Here is a 17,048-nt window from a genome sequence, read left to right on the forward strand (position 1 = left end):
TTTCAGTTGGGTCTGCTGTAATGTCCCCCATCTCATTTCTTAATTGGATTGTCAGCTTCCTCTCCTGTTTTTCTTTTGTCAGTTTGGCAAATGGTTTGTCAATTTTGTTGATCTTTTCTAAGAGCCAACTTTTGGCCTCGTTGATTCTTCCTGTTGTTTTTCTGTTCTCTATTTCATTTATTTCTGCTCTGATCTTTATTTCCCTTCTTCTGGTGGCTGTGGGCTTCTTTTGCTGTTGTCTTTCCACTTATTCAAGTTGTAGGGCTAACACTTTGAATTTGGTCTGTTGTTTTTTATTGATGGTATAAATTTATTATTGGTATAAATTGACCTCTGAACACTGCCTCTGCTGTGTCCCAAAGGTTTTGGTTTAATGTGTTTTCATTCTCATTTAAGTCTAGTTTTTAAAATTCTGTTTGATTTCCTTTATTAAAAAAAAAAAATATTACCCAGTTGTTTTTAAGCAAGAGGTTATTCAGTTTTCATGTATTTTTTTCCCTTGCTCTTCCTGTTACTCATTTAAACATCTTTTATTGTTTGTTCTCAATTTTATTTTTTTGTGGTCAGTAAATGTAATGTATATGATATTGATTCTTTGGAAGTTGGTCTGGGATTTAAAAAAAAATTGATAACCTGATTTAAAAAAAGAGGATTTAGAATTATAGAACCATAAGGGACTTTAGAGGTCACCGCTCCAACTGCCTTTTTGATTTTACAGTGAAGTAACAAATAGCAAATGTCTAACCTATGCCTGTGGAAAAGCTTGCTAAAAAAAAAAAAAAAAGAGAGACTTCAGTCTTTCATGTTTGGCATCAGTTTTTATCAGGTAAAACCTTAAATACTAATTTGCCTGTCTGAAGGACATTGCTTGAAAAGTTTCCCCTCAGTAAGCCCTTTGCTTGTATTTTAAATAGTCCTGGGCTAACTGAAAATCATCTGTGGAGGGGTGCAGATGATTGCTGAATGCTAGTGTTGAGTTCTTGAATACACAGTGTTTAGGGCCCAGGGTGCAGGTGGGAAGGGACATGCTGCGGTGGATGTTGTGGTAGCTGGAAGTTTTCTGTTTATCCTTCCTCCTCCAAAAATGGAGCAGATGGGAAGATAATAGAATGGACGTGAAATTAAAGGGGAATAAGTTCATGGCAGAGGTGAAAAAAAAATTTCTTTTTTTCCCTTACTCTAGACTCTCATATAGTTACATTTTCTTTGAAACAATAAGAAAATAAAACAACAAAAATATTTTTTCCAAAATTTATTATTCCTTGAGTCTAGAGTTGCCAAACTTACTTTCTTTTTGTATAACTGCCTTCTTCAAGCCAGTTACCTCCCTTTCTGTTAATATTCAAAGGTCAACTACAGAATAAGGTTTGAGGTAATACGAATTAAAAAAATTCATATAGAACAACACATTTAAATTTTTGTTATTTGTAAAGAGACACAGCGATGTGGTTTCCTGGAAAGAGTTATAATTTCATGAGTTTGTAATTATATAGTCATTGAATGTGGTCCACATTGATTTCCCACTCTCCCAATTTGGAACTGCATCTCAGAGAACCTGATAAGTACCCTGTTTGCATTACCGTAATTTGTTGCTGAGGAGCATTTTGTGGGAACCTAAAATTTTTTAGCAGTGTAATAAAGACATTTGTTACATTAATGGGCCTGTAATGATTACCTGACATCTGAAAAAAAAAAATTCTCTCGCTCTTCTCTGGTTAAAAATAAGCAATTTGGGAAACTCTTCTTTGACTTAATAATAGAACTGAAGGTCAGATATACCACATTATTTGTGTAAAAATAATAATGAGAGTTTTAAAATGAAGCTATAGAACACTAGATTGGCTAAAAAAAAAAAAAAACCCATTAGCATCAGTTGATTCTGACTCATAGTGACCCTATAGGACAGAGTAGAACTTTTCCATAGAGTTTACAAGGAGCATCTAGTGGATTTGAACTGCAGACCTTTTGGTTAGCAGCCGTAGCACTTAACCACTACACCACCAGGGTTTCCAGCTAAATTGGCTAGCCGTAAGTAATTAAGATATTGTTTTTGCTGGTTGCCATCAAGTGGATTCCAACTCAGGACAACCCCATGCATATCAGAGTAGTACTGTGTTCCATAGGGTTTTTAATGGCTGATTTTTTGGGAGTAGATTGCCAGGCCTTTCTTTGGAGGTGCCTCTAAGTGGGCTTGAACTACCAGCCTTTCAGTTAGCTGCATTAACTATTGTATCACCCAGGGACTCCAGTTAGAATATATGTTAATCTTATTAGATCGTAGACCCTTTCATCTTATAACACTGAGCCAAGCTTCTTAGTGGCAGAATCCCTGGATTATGAATATAAAATTTAGTTATCTATATTCAAAGAGATGAGAAGGCATTTTGACTTTATGATAGCTAATGTAAAAACAATTAGAGCCTGTTACGGAGGTGCCTGAGCTGACTTACAGGTAGAGGGAGACTCAGAATATTCTTTATTTAAATAACACTTGTAAATACTATTTCTCACTATTGAAAGGGAGGGGTGAGGACAGGGACGGTAGATTGCTCATGTTGCAGCCAAACGAGAGGAAGTTGGGACCTAGCAGAAATGTGACTCCTGCAGGCCTAGTGCCTGGTGGAGCAGGCTACAGCCATGTAGCCCAAACTTAAGTCACATTGTCCAGCAAGCCTACCAAGACAACTTGTAGTGCAGGCAGTGGGCAACGCTGGCCTTTCTGTGAGGAGGTGTTGAATCCTAATCTGGTGGGCAGTGCACACCTGGAAGAACCTAGACTGCACTAGAGTTCAAGGGCAGAAGACTTCAGTTTCTGCAGAGGGGTATTGGCTAGAGCAGAGGTTCTCAAGCATATTGTAATCATCTGGGGAGATTAAAAAATACCCAGGCCGCACCCTGAACCATTCTCACGTACTTGATCTGGGATGGGGCTTGGTATTTCTTTTACGCTTCCCAAGTGTTACTAATGTTCGTCCAGGGTTTGTAGACGATTGTGGCTGACATGAGCCCCAGTCTTCAGGGATGAAGGCCCTACAAGGGGAGAACAAGAGCTACAAGTGGGAAGTGTCTACTCTGGCCCCTTTTAGGGTGACTGAGTCATCCTGGCTTGTACATAAGTTCCCTGGATTTAGCACTGAAAGTCGTGCATCTTGGGGAATCCCTTAATCCCAGGCAAACTTGGAGGGTAGACCACTCTTACCCTTTAATCTAGGCCTGTATATGCATCCTGTATGGTATTTTATGACCGGTACCTAAAAGAAGTAGCTCTGCATTTCCTGGCTACCTATACATGGCAGTATTCTTGTATATTCTTATCTCAACTCCTACCTTCCATTTTGTTCCTCATAAAGCCAACTGGAGAATTTGGGAGAACAAGAAAAGGAATGGAGCAGAGCTACGACTTTTTATATCCTTTATTCCTCAGTAAGACTTGGTTCAGGAACAAGTGTAGGATTTCAGTGATCTTAGCTGTTAGGAGCATTGGATTACAGAGGCAGGTATAGTGTAAAGCAGTGTGTTGGAATCACCTGGAGAGCTGGCTCAAACACAGGTGGCTAGGCCACTTCTTCAGAGCTTCTAATGGAGTAAGTCTGGGATGAGCCTTGACAATTTGCATTTCTATCAAGCTGATGCTGATGCTGCTGAGCCAGAAGCCACACTTTGAGATCCACTGGTCTGAAGAGCCTTGAGTGTGCACCAGGCATACCTTGGTGTGATGCAGGGCTTTGAACCAGTTTCTTTAGGTTCAAACCCCTGCTGAGAATTTGCATTTCTTAACAAATTCCTAGGAGATGCTAATGCTGCTGGTTAGGTACCAGTTCTGAGAACCACTAGTAGAGCAGTGGTTCTCAAAATTTATTAAACATAAGAATCACCTGGGGATCTTATTAAAGTGTGGATTCTGATTCAGAATATCTGGGGTGGAAATGCAAATTCTCAGCAGGGGTTCCAACCAGAACAAAGCAGTCTGAAACCCTGGTATGAAGCAGCTCTCAGTTTTCTTTTCCTCACTTGCAAAACAAGGAAAACAATATTCACCTCATCAGGCATCATGGAATACTATGTAAATTACCAAGCAGAATGCTCAGATTATAGTCGACACTGGTTCTCTGAAAGATGTCTTTCTGGTCTCTTCTGGTTGGGGATGCTTGGTGTATGGTGTTGGCTGTTTTTAGGTTAATGATTCCAAAGATCATTTACCCACCTGGTGAGCTTTCTGCAACTATAAAAATTTTGGGGACGTAACTCTTCGGAGAGTCTGATCCGGTAGGTCTGAGGTGAGTTGACTTACAAAGCCTACCACAGTGATTCTGATAGTATGGGAACCACTGGTATTGAGGCATATTTCTCTAGGCTTTGAGTTGGTTCTAATTCATAGTGATCCTACCTACAACAGAACAAAACACTGCCCATTCCTACACCATCCTCACAGTTGTTGCTATGTTTGAGCGCATTGTTGCAGCCACTATGCCACTTCATCTCATTGAGGGTCTTCCTTTTTTTTTTTTTTTTGCTAACCCTCTAACTTTATCAAGCATGATATCCTTCTCCAGGGACTGGTCCCTCCAGATAACATGTCCAAAGTATGTGAAACAAAGTCTCACCATCCTTGCTTCCAAGAAGCACTCTGACTGTACTTCTTCCAGACAGATTTGTTTGTTCTTCTGGCAGTCCATGGTATATTCAGTATTCTTCACCAGCACCATAATTCAAAGGCATCAATTCATCTTTGGTCTTCCTTATTCATTGCCCAACTTTCACATGCATATGAGGTGACTGAAAATACCTTGAACTGGGTCAGGCTGACTGTAGTCCTAAAAGTGACATTTTTGCTTTTTAACGTTTTAAAGAAATTTTTTGGAGCAGATTTGCCCAGTGTATTACATCATTTGATTTCTTGACTGTTGCTTCCATGGCTGTTGATTGTGGATGCAAGTAAAATGAAATCCTTAACAACTTCAGTATTTTCTCCGTTTAGCATGATGTTGCTTATTGGTCCAGTTGTGAGGATTTTTGTTTTCTTTATGTTGAGGTGTAATCCATACTGAAGGCTGTGGTCTTTGATCTTCTTGAGTAAGTGTTCCAAGTCCTCTTCACTTTCGACAAGCAAGGTTGTGTCACCTGCATAATGCAGGTTGTTAACGAGTCTTCCTCTAATCCTGATGCTGTATTCTTCTTCATATAGCTCAGGTTCTCGGATTATTTGCTCAGCGTACAATCTGAATAAGTATAGTGAAAGGATACAGTTCCGACGCACAGCTTTCCTGATTTTAAACAATGCAGTATCCTATTGCTCAGTTCGAGTGACTGCCTCTTGTTCTACGTATAGGCTGTGCATGAGCACAATTAAGCGTTCTGGAATTCCCCTTCTTTGCAGTGGTATCCATAATTTGTTATGATCCACAGAGTCAAATGTTTTTACATAGTAAAACACAGGTAAACATCTTTCTGATATTCTCTGCTTTTAGCCAAGATCCATCTGGTATCAGCAATGATATCCATTGTTCCACATCCTTTTCTGAATTCGATGTGGATTTCTGGCAGTTCTCTGTCAACGTACTGCTGCAACCGCTTTTGAATGATCTTCAGCAAATTTTACTTGTGTATAATATTAATGATATTGTTCAATAATTTCTGCATTCAGTTGGATCACCTTTCTTTGGAATGGGCACAAATAATGGCTCTCTTCCAGTTTGCTGGCCAAGTAGCTGTCTTCCAAATATCTTGACATAGATGAGTGAGCACCTCCAGTGCTGCATCCATTTGTTGAAATACCTCAATTGATATTCCGTGAATTCCTGGAGGCTTGTTTTTCACCAGTGCCTTCAGTACAGCTTGGGCTTCTTCCTTCAGTACCATCAGTTCTTGATCAGATGCTACCTCTTGAACTGGTTGAAAATAGATCAATTTTTTTGGTACAGTCACTGTGCATATTCCTTCTATCATCTTTTGGTGCTTCCTGTGTAGTTATTTTGCCCATAGAATCTTTCAGTAACCTGTGTAGATATTTTGCCCATAGAATCTTTCAGTATTACAACCCTAGGCTTGAATTTTTCCCTCAGTTCTTTCAGCTTTAGAAATGCCAGGCATGTTCTTCCCTTTTGGTTTTCTAACTCAAGGTCTGCACATCTCACTGTAATTACTTTGTCTTCTTGAGCTGCCCTTCGAAATCTTTTGTTCAGCTCTTTTAGTTCATCATTTCTTTCATTACCTTTAGCTAGTCTATGTTCCAGAGCACATTTCAGAGTCTCTCCTGACATCCATTTTGTTTTTTTCTTTCTTTCTTGTCTTTTTAATGACCCTTTGCTTTCTTCATGTATGATGTCCTTGATATCATCCCACAACTCGTCTGGTCTTTGGTCATTAGTGTTTAATGCATCAGATCTGTTCTTGAGATGTCTCCAAATCCAGGTGGTATATACTCAAGGTTGTATTTTGGCCCTCGACATCGTAGGAATTCATCAGCTGAAATGAACTTGTATTGGCCATTTTGAATCAGATAATCAGATAGTCTGCTATGCTGGGAATGACATATTGAAGAGGAATGGTGTCACATTCATCATCAAAAAACATTTCAACATCTGTCCTGAAGTACAATGCTGTCAATGATAGGATAATATGCATACACCTACAAGGAAGTCCAGTTAATACAACTGTTATTCAAATTTACACACCAACTGCTAATGCCAGAGATGAGGAAATTGGAGATTTTTACTAACTTCTGCAGTCTGAAATTGATCAAACATGCAATCAAGATGCATGATTGGAATGCAAAAGTTGGAAACAAAGAAGGACCTGTAATTGGAAAATACAGTCTTGGTGATGGAAATGATGCCAGAGATCGCATGATAGAATTTTGCAAGACCAATTACTCATTCATTGCAAATACCTTTTTTCAATAACATAAATGATGCCTATACCACCCAGTCCAGAACCCACAGCCGATGAAGAACACAGAAATAAAATTAACTACATCTGTGGAAAGAGATGATGGAAAAGTTCAATATCATCAGCCAGAATAAGGAAAGGAGCCAACTGCGGAATAGACCATCAGTTGTTCATTGATGAGTTGAAGAGAGACTATAAAATTCCTAATTCAGTAAATATTGCCTGGCTGCACCCCTCTCTTATTTATATAGCAGTTTTTTTCTGTGAACTTTTGTTATCTTATGGAATCCCTTGCCTGTCCTTGGAGGTAGCTTGGGTAGATATTATCCAGTTTTATTGATGAGGAACCTGAGATTCAGGGATACACTTACACTTGGGGACATGACGGTGGAGCAGGCATGAATGCTGCTCTGATAGGAGACTATAGTCTAGGGTTGGAGTAAGACAGGTACAGGAATGCAAGTAGAAAGACATGTGGTACATATATGGAAGTGTGGAGAAGGGAGAGGTTAGTGGGAAGTAATTTGTGAGGAGGAGGGAATCTTGCAAAGCTTTTTGAGGAGGTGACCCTGGCCCATCTTGGAGCTCACAGTGTTGTAGAGCTTCCTTTGAGGGTCTACATATAGAGCAAATGACAGTGGCCTCAATGCTGTACTCCAATTGGTCCTTTTTATTGGTTTTTCATGGTTTTATAACTCAGGCTATGTAAATTTCTTTGTGTTGTCATGCCGTCATATTTACAATAAATCTTAACTTTCTTTTAAAATCTTGCTGACTGTTTAATAAAAAATATATTATGGGTCTTTGAATTTTATAAAAAAATGATTATTTTTACTTCCCTAAAATAAAAATCGTAATAACTTTTTTTTTTTTAACTGGAAAGATAAACCAATAAATAGACATATGAACTGTCTTATACTCATTTTTATAGGGGTGGGTTTTTTTTTAAAACTAATTAGCTAAGAATAAACATATGTATTATTATGACTGTTATTAAATCAAGGAGTCAGAAGAAAGTTTCAAGGACAGTGGATTTATTTTTGAAACAAAGGAATAAAGCTCTATGACTGGCTGCCAAATAAAGGGCCCGACTCTATTAGGAGGTGCTGGCTTTTCTCTTTTCCTGCAACATCTGTCTCAGATTATTATATATAATACCTAGTCCTATAAGGCAGTCTCAAAAATCATATGAAGATTTGGTGAACTTGTATCACTGATAAGATTTGAGACAGTTGGTTTAAGTTAGTGATTTTTATTGGAATATGTAATTTTTTAATAAAATGCAGTTTATTATTTTCAAATACAATACAAATTTAAACAGATATAAGTGCAAAGAAATACAATTATATTTGTTCTTCTAAATATCTATTAAAATTTAAAATGTACCTATGTTTTGACCTACCAGGTCCATGTCTAGTAACTTCTTCTACATGTGTACTGACAGAAGTGCACAAAAATATATGAAAGAATGTTTGTTGCAACATAGTTTGTGACACCCCCCAGCCCCTCCTCAAAAAAAAAAAACAAAAAAAAAACTGGAGATGATCTAAAAGCCCACGAGTACAGCACTTTTATTGTTATTGTATTTTGGATGAAGGTTTACAGAGCAAAGTAGTTTCTCATTAAAATACACATATTGTTTTGTGACATTGGTTACCACCCCCACAACATGTCAACACTTTCCCCTTCTTGACCTTGAGTTCCCCATTACCAGCTTTCCTGTCCCCTCCTGCCTTCTCATCCTTGCTTCTGGGCTGGTGTGCCCATTTAGTCTCATTTTATTTTATGGGCCTGTCTAATTTTTGGCTGAAGGGTGAACCTCAGGAGTTACTTCATTACTGAGCTAAAAGGGTGTCTGGGGGCCATACTCTTGGGGTTTCTCCAGTCTCTTGTCAGACCAGTAAGTCTGGTCTTTTTTTTGTGTGATTTAGAATTTTGTTCTACATTTTTTTCCAGCTCTGTCTAGGACCTTGTATTGTGATTCCTGTCAGAGCAGGGACTTATTTCTCTCAGTATAATGCCCTTCAGATTCATCCATGTTTTGAGATGTTTCCCAGATTCATCATTGTTTTTTGTCATTGCATAGTATGCCATTGTGTGTATGTACCATAGTTTGTTTATCCACTTACCTGTTGATGAACGCTTAGGTTCTTTCCATCTTTTTGCTATTATGAATAATGCTGCAGTGAACATGGGTGTGCATATGTCTATTCATGTGATGGTTCTTATTTCTTTAGAATATATTCCTAGGAGTGGGATTTCTGGATCATATGTTATTTTTATTTCTAGCTTTTTAAGGAAACTCCATATCGTTTTTCAAAATGGTTATACCATTTTCCATTCCCACCAGCAGTGTGTAAGAGTTCCAGTCTCCCAGCAACCTCTCCAACACTTATTATTTTCTGTTTTTTTGATTCATGCTAGTAATGTCAGGGTGAGATGGTATCTCATTGTGGTTTTGATCTGCTTTTCTGTAATGGCTAGTGATTGCGAGCATTTCCTCAGGGGTCTGTTAGCTGCCCAGACAGATGTCTTCTTTGGTGAAGTGTCTGTCCATATCCTTTGCCCATTTTTAATTGGATTATTTGTCTTTTTTTTGTAGAGGTGTTGGAGTTTCCTGTAGATTTTAGAGATTAGACCTTTGGCAGACTTGTCATAGTCAAATTTTTTTTCCCAGTCTGCAGGTTCTCTTTTTAACTTTCTTGATAAAGTCTTTTGATAAGCATAAGTGTTTAATTTTCAGATGATTCCAGTTGTCTAGCTTATCTTCTGCTGTTGGTGTATTGTTAGTTATGGTTTGTATCCTGTTTATGCCCTGTATTAGGGCCTCTAGCATTGACTCTCTTTTTTCTTCCATGATCTTTATTGTTTTTGGTTTTATATTTAGGTATTTGTTCCATTTTGAATTAGTTTTTGTGTATGGTGTGAGTTGTGGGTCCTGTTTCATTTTTTTGTAGATGGACATCAATTTTGCCAGCACCATTTGTTAGAGAGACTGTCTTTTCCCCATTTGATGGACTTTGGGCCTTTGTTGGAAGATCAGATTACTGTAGGTGGGTGGATTTACATCTGGGTTCTCAATTATGTTCCATTGGTCAATGTATCTGTCCTTGTACCAGTACCAGGCTGTTTTGACTACTGTAGCTGTGTAGTAGGTTCTGAGGTCAGGGAGTGTGTGAGTCCTCCTACTTTATTCTTCAGTAGTGCTTTACTTATCCGAGGCCTCTTCCCTTTCCATTTAAAGCTAATGATCAGTTTTTCCATCTCTTTAAAGAATGCTCTTGGTATCTGGATTGGGCTTGCATTCTATTTGTAGATTGCTTTGGGTAGAATTCACATTTTCACATGTGGAGTCTACCTATCCATGAGCATGGTATGTTTTTCCATTTTTGTAGGTCTCTTTTGGTTTCTTGCAGTAGTGTTTTTAGTTTTTGTAGGTCTTTTACATCCCTGGTTAGATTTATTCTTAAGCATTTAAGAATAAGGACTATTATAAATGGTTTTGTTTTCCTCATTTTCTTTTTGTAGTTCTGTTTATTGGTGTTTAGGAATCCAACTGATTTTTGTATGTTTACCTTGTATCCTGCTACTACTCTGCTGAATCCTTCTATTAGTTGTAGTTTTTTCATGGAGTTTTTTGGGTTTTCTATGTATAGTATTATATCGTCCACAAATAGGAACAGTTTTACTTCTTCCTTACCAGTTTGGATCTCCTTTATTTGTTTTTCTTTCTTTATTTCTCTAGCTAGGACATCTAGCACAGCGTTAAATAGGAGTGATGATGAAGGGCAACCTTGTCTTGTTCAGTACAGGACTGTTCTAAGTGAATTGTGGTTCGTACCTATAGTAGAGTATTATGCCATCATTGAAAGAATGAGATATTGACATAGGTGCCCCACTTACCTTAAGGAAAAAAAATCAAGTAGCAGAACAGTGTACATAGTGTAAAACCATTGTGTACCAAAAATTATATCTGTGTATTTATGTATATACACATTTACTTGGATATACATAGACTATTCCTGACAGGATACACAAAATTTGTTAAAAATGCCTACCTTTTGGGAGAAACTACAGCCTTAATAGAGTGTGTAAGGATAGTATTTTTACTTTTTATCACGTATGCTCTGAATTCTTCGAATTTTCACTGTAAGCTTGTGTTAATTTTTTTTTAAATGGTAAAAAGAAACTAATTACAAAGTGGAAGGAAAATGTATTAGATTTACTTTAATTTATGATAGAATTATATAAGTTAAGGCAGCCCTTTAATGTGAAAGCTTTCATCCTGGATTAAGAAATTTTTTCCAGGAATATTAAAGAAAAAAGTCAGTGTGTTAGTTCTTAGTTTAAATAATTATTGATACAAGGTAAAGAATCCCTGGAAAACATCATAATGCAAAATTAATTTCTACTGTTATTTAGAAGAATTACAAACATCACTAGTTGAGAACCTCAAATTTTTAATTATATTAGTCCAAATTGAGAAGATTTTTTTTCCTGGTGTTTATGCTTCTCTTGAAGTGTCATGGAAACATTTGATAGTGATTCAGCCATGTCGAGCTCCTCACTTCATTTGCAGTGTTAGGCTTTTACACAGATTGAGTCCCGACCATATGCTGTTTTGGGACTGAACGCTGTTTTTCAGAATGAGAAATTAGTGAAAGATTTTTTTCTATTACCTAATCATCTGTTTACCTCTGTCTCAATATAATGGAGGGTTGTCTTTAAAAATGAATTCTTTGTTCTTTTTATGATTTAATATTATGTGGCTCCAGAATTGATACCTTAACGAAAACTTTTTTATTTAGAAAACATTTCCTGTATGAGAATGGTTCAAATTATACCATTTTTGTTCACTGACATATTTCCTCTGCACACAATATGTTGTCAACTTCTATTGTTCCCTCTACTGATATCATAATTCTTGTGACTGTCCTCTTTGTTTCTGTTTCTCTTTTTCCACTATCTTTATGTCTACTGTTCACTGTGAGTCTTAGACCTCTGAGAGACAAGTTCCAACTGGGTTATTTAGTCATTGTCTGACACAGGGAAACATTTTTAGACGGAGATATCTCTCTATCTAAGTCACCTCATTGGCTATTGGCCTTTAGTTTCTAGCCAATAAAATAGCTAGGGCATTGATTCTTGGTCAATCAGATATGAGTAGGAAATCAAGGTCGTTTGAAACATAACAGCAACCTCTCATGCACTTAGAATCTAATATTAGGAGTAATTCCTTAGTCCAGTAGTCCAACAGAGGATATTTTAACCTTCTTTTAGATTTACCACCAGCCCTATTAAAGAAACAAACAAGCAAAAAATGAAACTAGGGGAAAGCTTAGATTTGCATTGCATAATCCACGGCTTCTAGGGATATGGACATAGGCTTTGTGTTCACATGCAGTTTGCATCCCTACTTGGCAACTTCCCAGGTAGACAGCCTTGGTCCCCAGAGATTATGTTCTCTTATGTATAATAGGAATAATAATATTTCTTTGTAGAGCTGATGTGAGGACTTGGTTTGATTGTGTGTATTTATTGAGTAAAACAATTATTGACACACAGTAATTATAATAGTAGCAAACATTTATTACACAACAAGTACCAAGTGTTATTCTAATGCTTTATGCATATTAGCTCATTTAATCCTCATAACCCTACCCACCCAACCCAGTGCATAACCCTACAAGATTATTATACCCATTTGAGAGAGAAAACTGAGACACGGAGGTTAAATGATTTGCCTGAGATCACACAGTTAGCAAGTGGAATAACCAGTAGCTCGTGTTGTTAACATCTACACTACACTGACCCTCACCATGAAGTCGGTGCCTCGCTTCCTAGTGCCCAACTTGGTTTCTGCTCCCAACTCCCTTTGGCCTTCTGGGCTCCATCCCACTTCAGACCTCGATGTAAAGTACCACCCTAACTTGTCCTCTATCAAATCCAACCACAGCCATCAATATATGATGCTCAGTGACACTCCTGGGAATTCAGAGGTGCCTTGGTGTCAAGTATTGCATTGTGTACCATCTTACCTGCTCTCCACCCACTCTCCAAAGCTGAGATTCACCACATCCTTCTCATTATCTCATGAGGAACAGCAGGCTCAGGACTGACTCTCTTCTTTGGAAAATGTGGTTAGCCTTGTTACATCATTATGTCTTCCTCTTCTCACTCCTCTACTTGTCAAGCACTGAACAGTGAGTAAAGTTGGTTCCCTACACCCATTCTGTCAGTCCTTTCTGTTTCACTCATTTATATCTCAGTGAGTGAATATAATTACCAGCTTTCAGCTGCTGAAGAAATAGGAAATTAGCAAGGGAATGGGTAAAGGTCATTCAGAGCAGTGCTTCTTAAATTAATGTGCATGGGAATCACCTAGGGGTTTGTTAAAATGCAGTTTCTGACTCAGTAGGTCTGGGATGAGGCTGGAGATTCTGAATGTCCAGAAGCTCCTGGTAGTGTCAGTGTTCTTGCTCTGCAGACCATACTGTGACTAGGAAGCATTTAAATACTGAAGAATACGTAGATGTTTTATAGGCACGCTTAATCCAAAGAAATGACTCTTTGTTAATGAAATTTAGTTAACGTGACTGGCTGCTGGAAAAAACTGCACAATTTCAAACCCTACCCCTAGATTCTGCTTACCAGTAACTCCGTTTCTGATCTGGGAAAAGAATAGTATAAACTTACCTGTCTGGCAGTCAAGTTTTGACATCAGCAGTGTAAAACAGGCATTTTCCTCCATCTGTTTAACTTCAGGTGACTTTCCGATGATTTGTATTCATTTTTACTTAGTTTCATGTGAAAGAGTATTATTGCCTTGATGCCACTCAAAGTTGAGTCACACATGACTAGGGAAATAGATGATTACACTCACCTGGGTGCAAGGGCCACACGTGTATTTCAATATCTGTTTCTTTTCTCCTTTAAAATCATCTACATAAAAGGAAACTCAAGTCAACTTTTATTTCCCTGCCTTTTGATTTGGAGTCGGCTCACTAGAAAAAAAAAAAAAAAAAATTTTTTTTTTTTTCACTAGAAGAGTTTATGAATAATTCTGTTTGAAATGGTTTAATAATGCTAATGGGTGAATAATGAAGTATTATACAGAGCTTTACGTGCAGAAATGCAGTGTGGGCAGAAACCTATGAAATGATGTGTCTGATTCTCCTTGTGATGGCAAAGGTTTATGTTCTCTATTTCCATTTTCAGGGAGGGGAACACTGCTACTACCAGGGCCGGATCCGAGGAAACCCAGCCTCATTTGTTGCATTGTCAACATGCCACGGACTTCAGTAAGTGTTCAAAATGCTCTTCATTTCATTCTTTCAGTAACTATTTTCTTTATTTTTAATGCACTGTAATTGAAATCCATATTTTATGTCAAGAAATAATTTTAAATCACTGGTGGGTCTGATTTTTCTTTTTTCCATTTTCAGTGGTTTATAAACCAGGCAGATTTTTAAATTAGAATTGCAGAAACCAGGAGCTTTGGAATTATGACACTCTTATCTTTTTTTTTTATAGTGATATGTGAAGTTTTTTTTTTTTTTTCCAAGTTTCATCCAAGGTCATACCGTGTGGTTTGGAAAACTTTGGCTTCTGTTTTGGTGGGTGTTTAGTTCTTTGTTACTAGTTCTACCCTTCCTCCTAGATGTTAGTTTTTCTCTTTTCTTGGAATGATAGAAATTTCAATAGATTGAAACTTTAAGCTCCTTGCCTAAAGAGAAAATGTTGCCAGGTCACCACCAGAGCTCATGTGTTTCAGCTCTCTCTTCAGCCAAAATCATACCTAATCCACAGCAAACTTGGGGGAGGATCCATTCTGTTCCGAAATCTCCAAGGAGTGGAGTTCTTCATCCTTCCTTGGGGCTTTGCTTCCTTTCTCATAAACTTTACTATCAAAGAATGCTTGCAGATGTTTGTCACAGAAATACATCTTTCTACTGCCTGTGTCCTGTCGACCATGGTGATAAACAGGTGGTCATCTCTTAATCTGTTTTGTACTGCTTAAAAAACTCCTGTGTCATTCCTCAGCATCCTATTTAGACTAAGTCATCTGTGTTCCTTCTTGATTGTTTTACAGAATAAGCCAGCATTTTAATGTACTTTTGTTACATCTTTGTTTGGTGACTTTAATATACTTCCTTTCTGCTAACAAGTTAGAGATGTGGTTTTTTTGTCTAGCAAGCAGTTATGGAGTGCCTGCTGTGTGCCAGCCACTAGGAATATAAGATGCTTAAACATGAGCCCTACTCTCAAGGAGCTCACAGTCTAGTGGGGGGACCAAACCTAGCCCAAGGAGTGTAATCAGTACTGCATTTATGTGAGAGAGACTTAAAAAGCTGGGGAAAAAATGCAAGCTGAGTGTGGGCACTGAAGAATGAGGTAGAACTTGAGAGCTCCAGAGAAATGCCACCTGAAGAAGGTGGAGCAGGCCCCTGAACAGGCTTCAATGGAATCTTCCAGCGGAAGGTAGTTAGACTGACAGAACTTAAAGAAATCAAGGAAATAGACCTAATGGAGAAGGCTAGAAAACGGCTAGCCTGCCTAAATTACGTCTTCTGGTCAGGCCGTGGCAGTAGGTAGGTTAGAGAGGCAAAAAGCCAAGGTAAGAGGACCAGTTAAATGGCTAGAAAAGGAAGGGCGTGTTCCATTTGCTTGTTGTTTCTTCTAAAAGACCATTTTAGTCTAAATTATTTGAATAAAGAGATTGTTAAAAACGTTTAATCCATACTTAGTATTTGGGACCCTTGGTTTTCTAACTTGGAAAAGAAACGTCGAAGTTATTTTCAGCAGTGATGTTGTTATATCTGATCTCACACCAGCACAATTGTCAGCTTGGGATAGTGCAGTTGGCCTGTGGACGTTTGTGGCAGCAAAAGTATAACGTAGGGGAAAGCTGATATTAAGAAAAAAAAAAAAAAAAAAGTTATTTTTTACTCTCTTTGGGTTGTGACTCAATCCAAACTAGCAGTGTTGAGGAACTTGCTCAGTGTTTGTTCGAATTTACCTTTATTTACCCAAACGGATACAATATTGTAATATCCAAGAGAAGATATTGCTGCCGTCTAAGGGTTTTTTTTCTTAAGGGTTCTAATAATTCATGGACCTGGGAACCCAAGACCAACACATTGCTGCTAATTCTGCAGTAGTCATTTAAATGAGAATGGAAAGATAACTTCAAGGAAATTTTATAGTGACTAGATCAGGAGTAGAACCCAGAATCTTGCCTCAGTTGTTTTGATCAAGTAACCTTTACTTCTAACCTTTCATTTAAAACTAAATAAAAAGACTGCGTGTGTCTAGGAATCCTGGAAGGATGTGTACTGGTGCGTTTGGGCGTTCTCAGGCTTTTATGAGCATGTTGGATAAATACACTCTTTATCTCTTTGTTATTTATTAATTGTACTTTCCCATCTTGATTTTTACCTTCTAAATTGTTAAACATTGCAATTTCTTTTGGGGGGGAGGGAGCATATTACTTATGTCGTCTTAATTGCAGCAATTTACGTATGAGGTATTTTATCTTAACCATGACTTATCTTTTATAAATAACCAAGTACATACTGAGATTTTTCATTTCTTGATTTACTGAATTCAAAGAACATAAAAGAGAAAATAATCAGGTTCGTACGTATTTTCCATAAAGAACCTGCAAAGGTACGTTTTTCAATTACGAAGGCCCGATAAGCAGTATTTCAGTGCTGGTGCAGCAGCTATGTTTGATATTATGACAAAATCCTGTAACTATGGGAACCTTAAAGAGTGTAATGAAGTGTGAGTTTATTGCCCCCTTGTGGCAACTTGTAAGAAGGGCTCTTTTCTTTCAAAAATCTGTTTTGATGTAGTCATTTCTATTTTAGCTCACTTGGCCTGTAGTACATGGCTTGGTCCTAGATATAGGTTGTTCAAGTATATACCGTATTCTGGACTATACTTACTGGAATTTATATAAAAAGGCATCAGACCTCAAACAAAGCAAATAAAACACATGTACTTCTTAATTCTTAAGGACTCATTAATGGCATATTATTTCATAAGGAACCAGAGTTTTCTAGGTATAGATAATGTCAGAATCTGCTTTCTTGATACAGTGTATCTTAATGTTTAAACCCAATAAAAATAACAAATTTCTCATTGAACACTAGCCT

General features: G+C 37.6%; 1 protein-coding gene across 11 annotated transcripts in view; it reads left to right on the forward strand.

The window, feature by feature from the left end:
• Nucleotides 1–17,048, forward strand: part of ADAM22 (ADAM metallopeptidase domain 22) — a 237,415-nt gene that overhangs the window by 138,130 nt on the left and 82,237 nt on the right. For all 11 annotated transcript variants that reach the window (XM_049893638.1, XM_049893637.1, XM_049893639.1 and 8 more), the window contains exon 5: nt 14,107–14,189. In XM_049893638.1, coding sequence (XP_049749595.1) covers nt 14,107–14,189 — 83 coding nt within the window. The remainder of the gene's footprint in view (nt 1–14,106; nt 14,190–17,048) is intronic.

This window comes from Elephas maximus, chromosome 8, assembly GCF_024166365.1.
Source record: "Elephas maximus indicus isolate mEleMax1 chromosome 8, mEleMax1 primary haplotype, whole genome shotgun sequence".
Lineage (NCBI taxonomy): Eukaryota > Metazoa > Chordata > Mammalia > Proboscidea > Elephantidae > Elephas > Elephas maximus.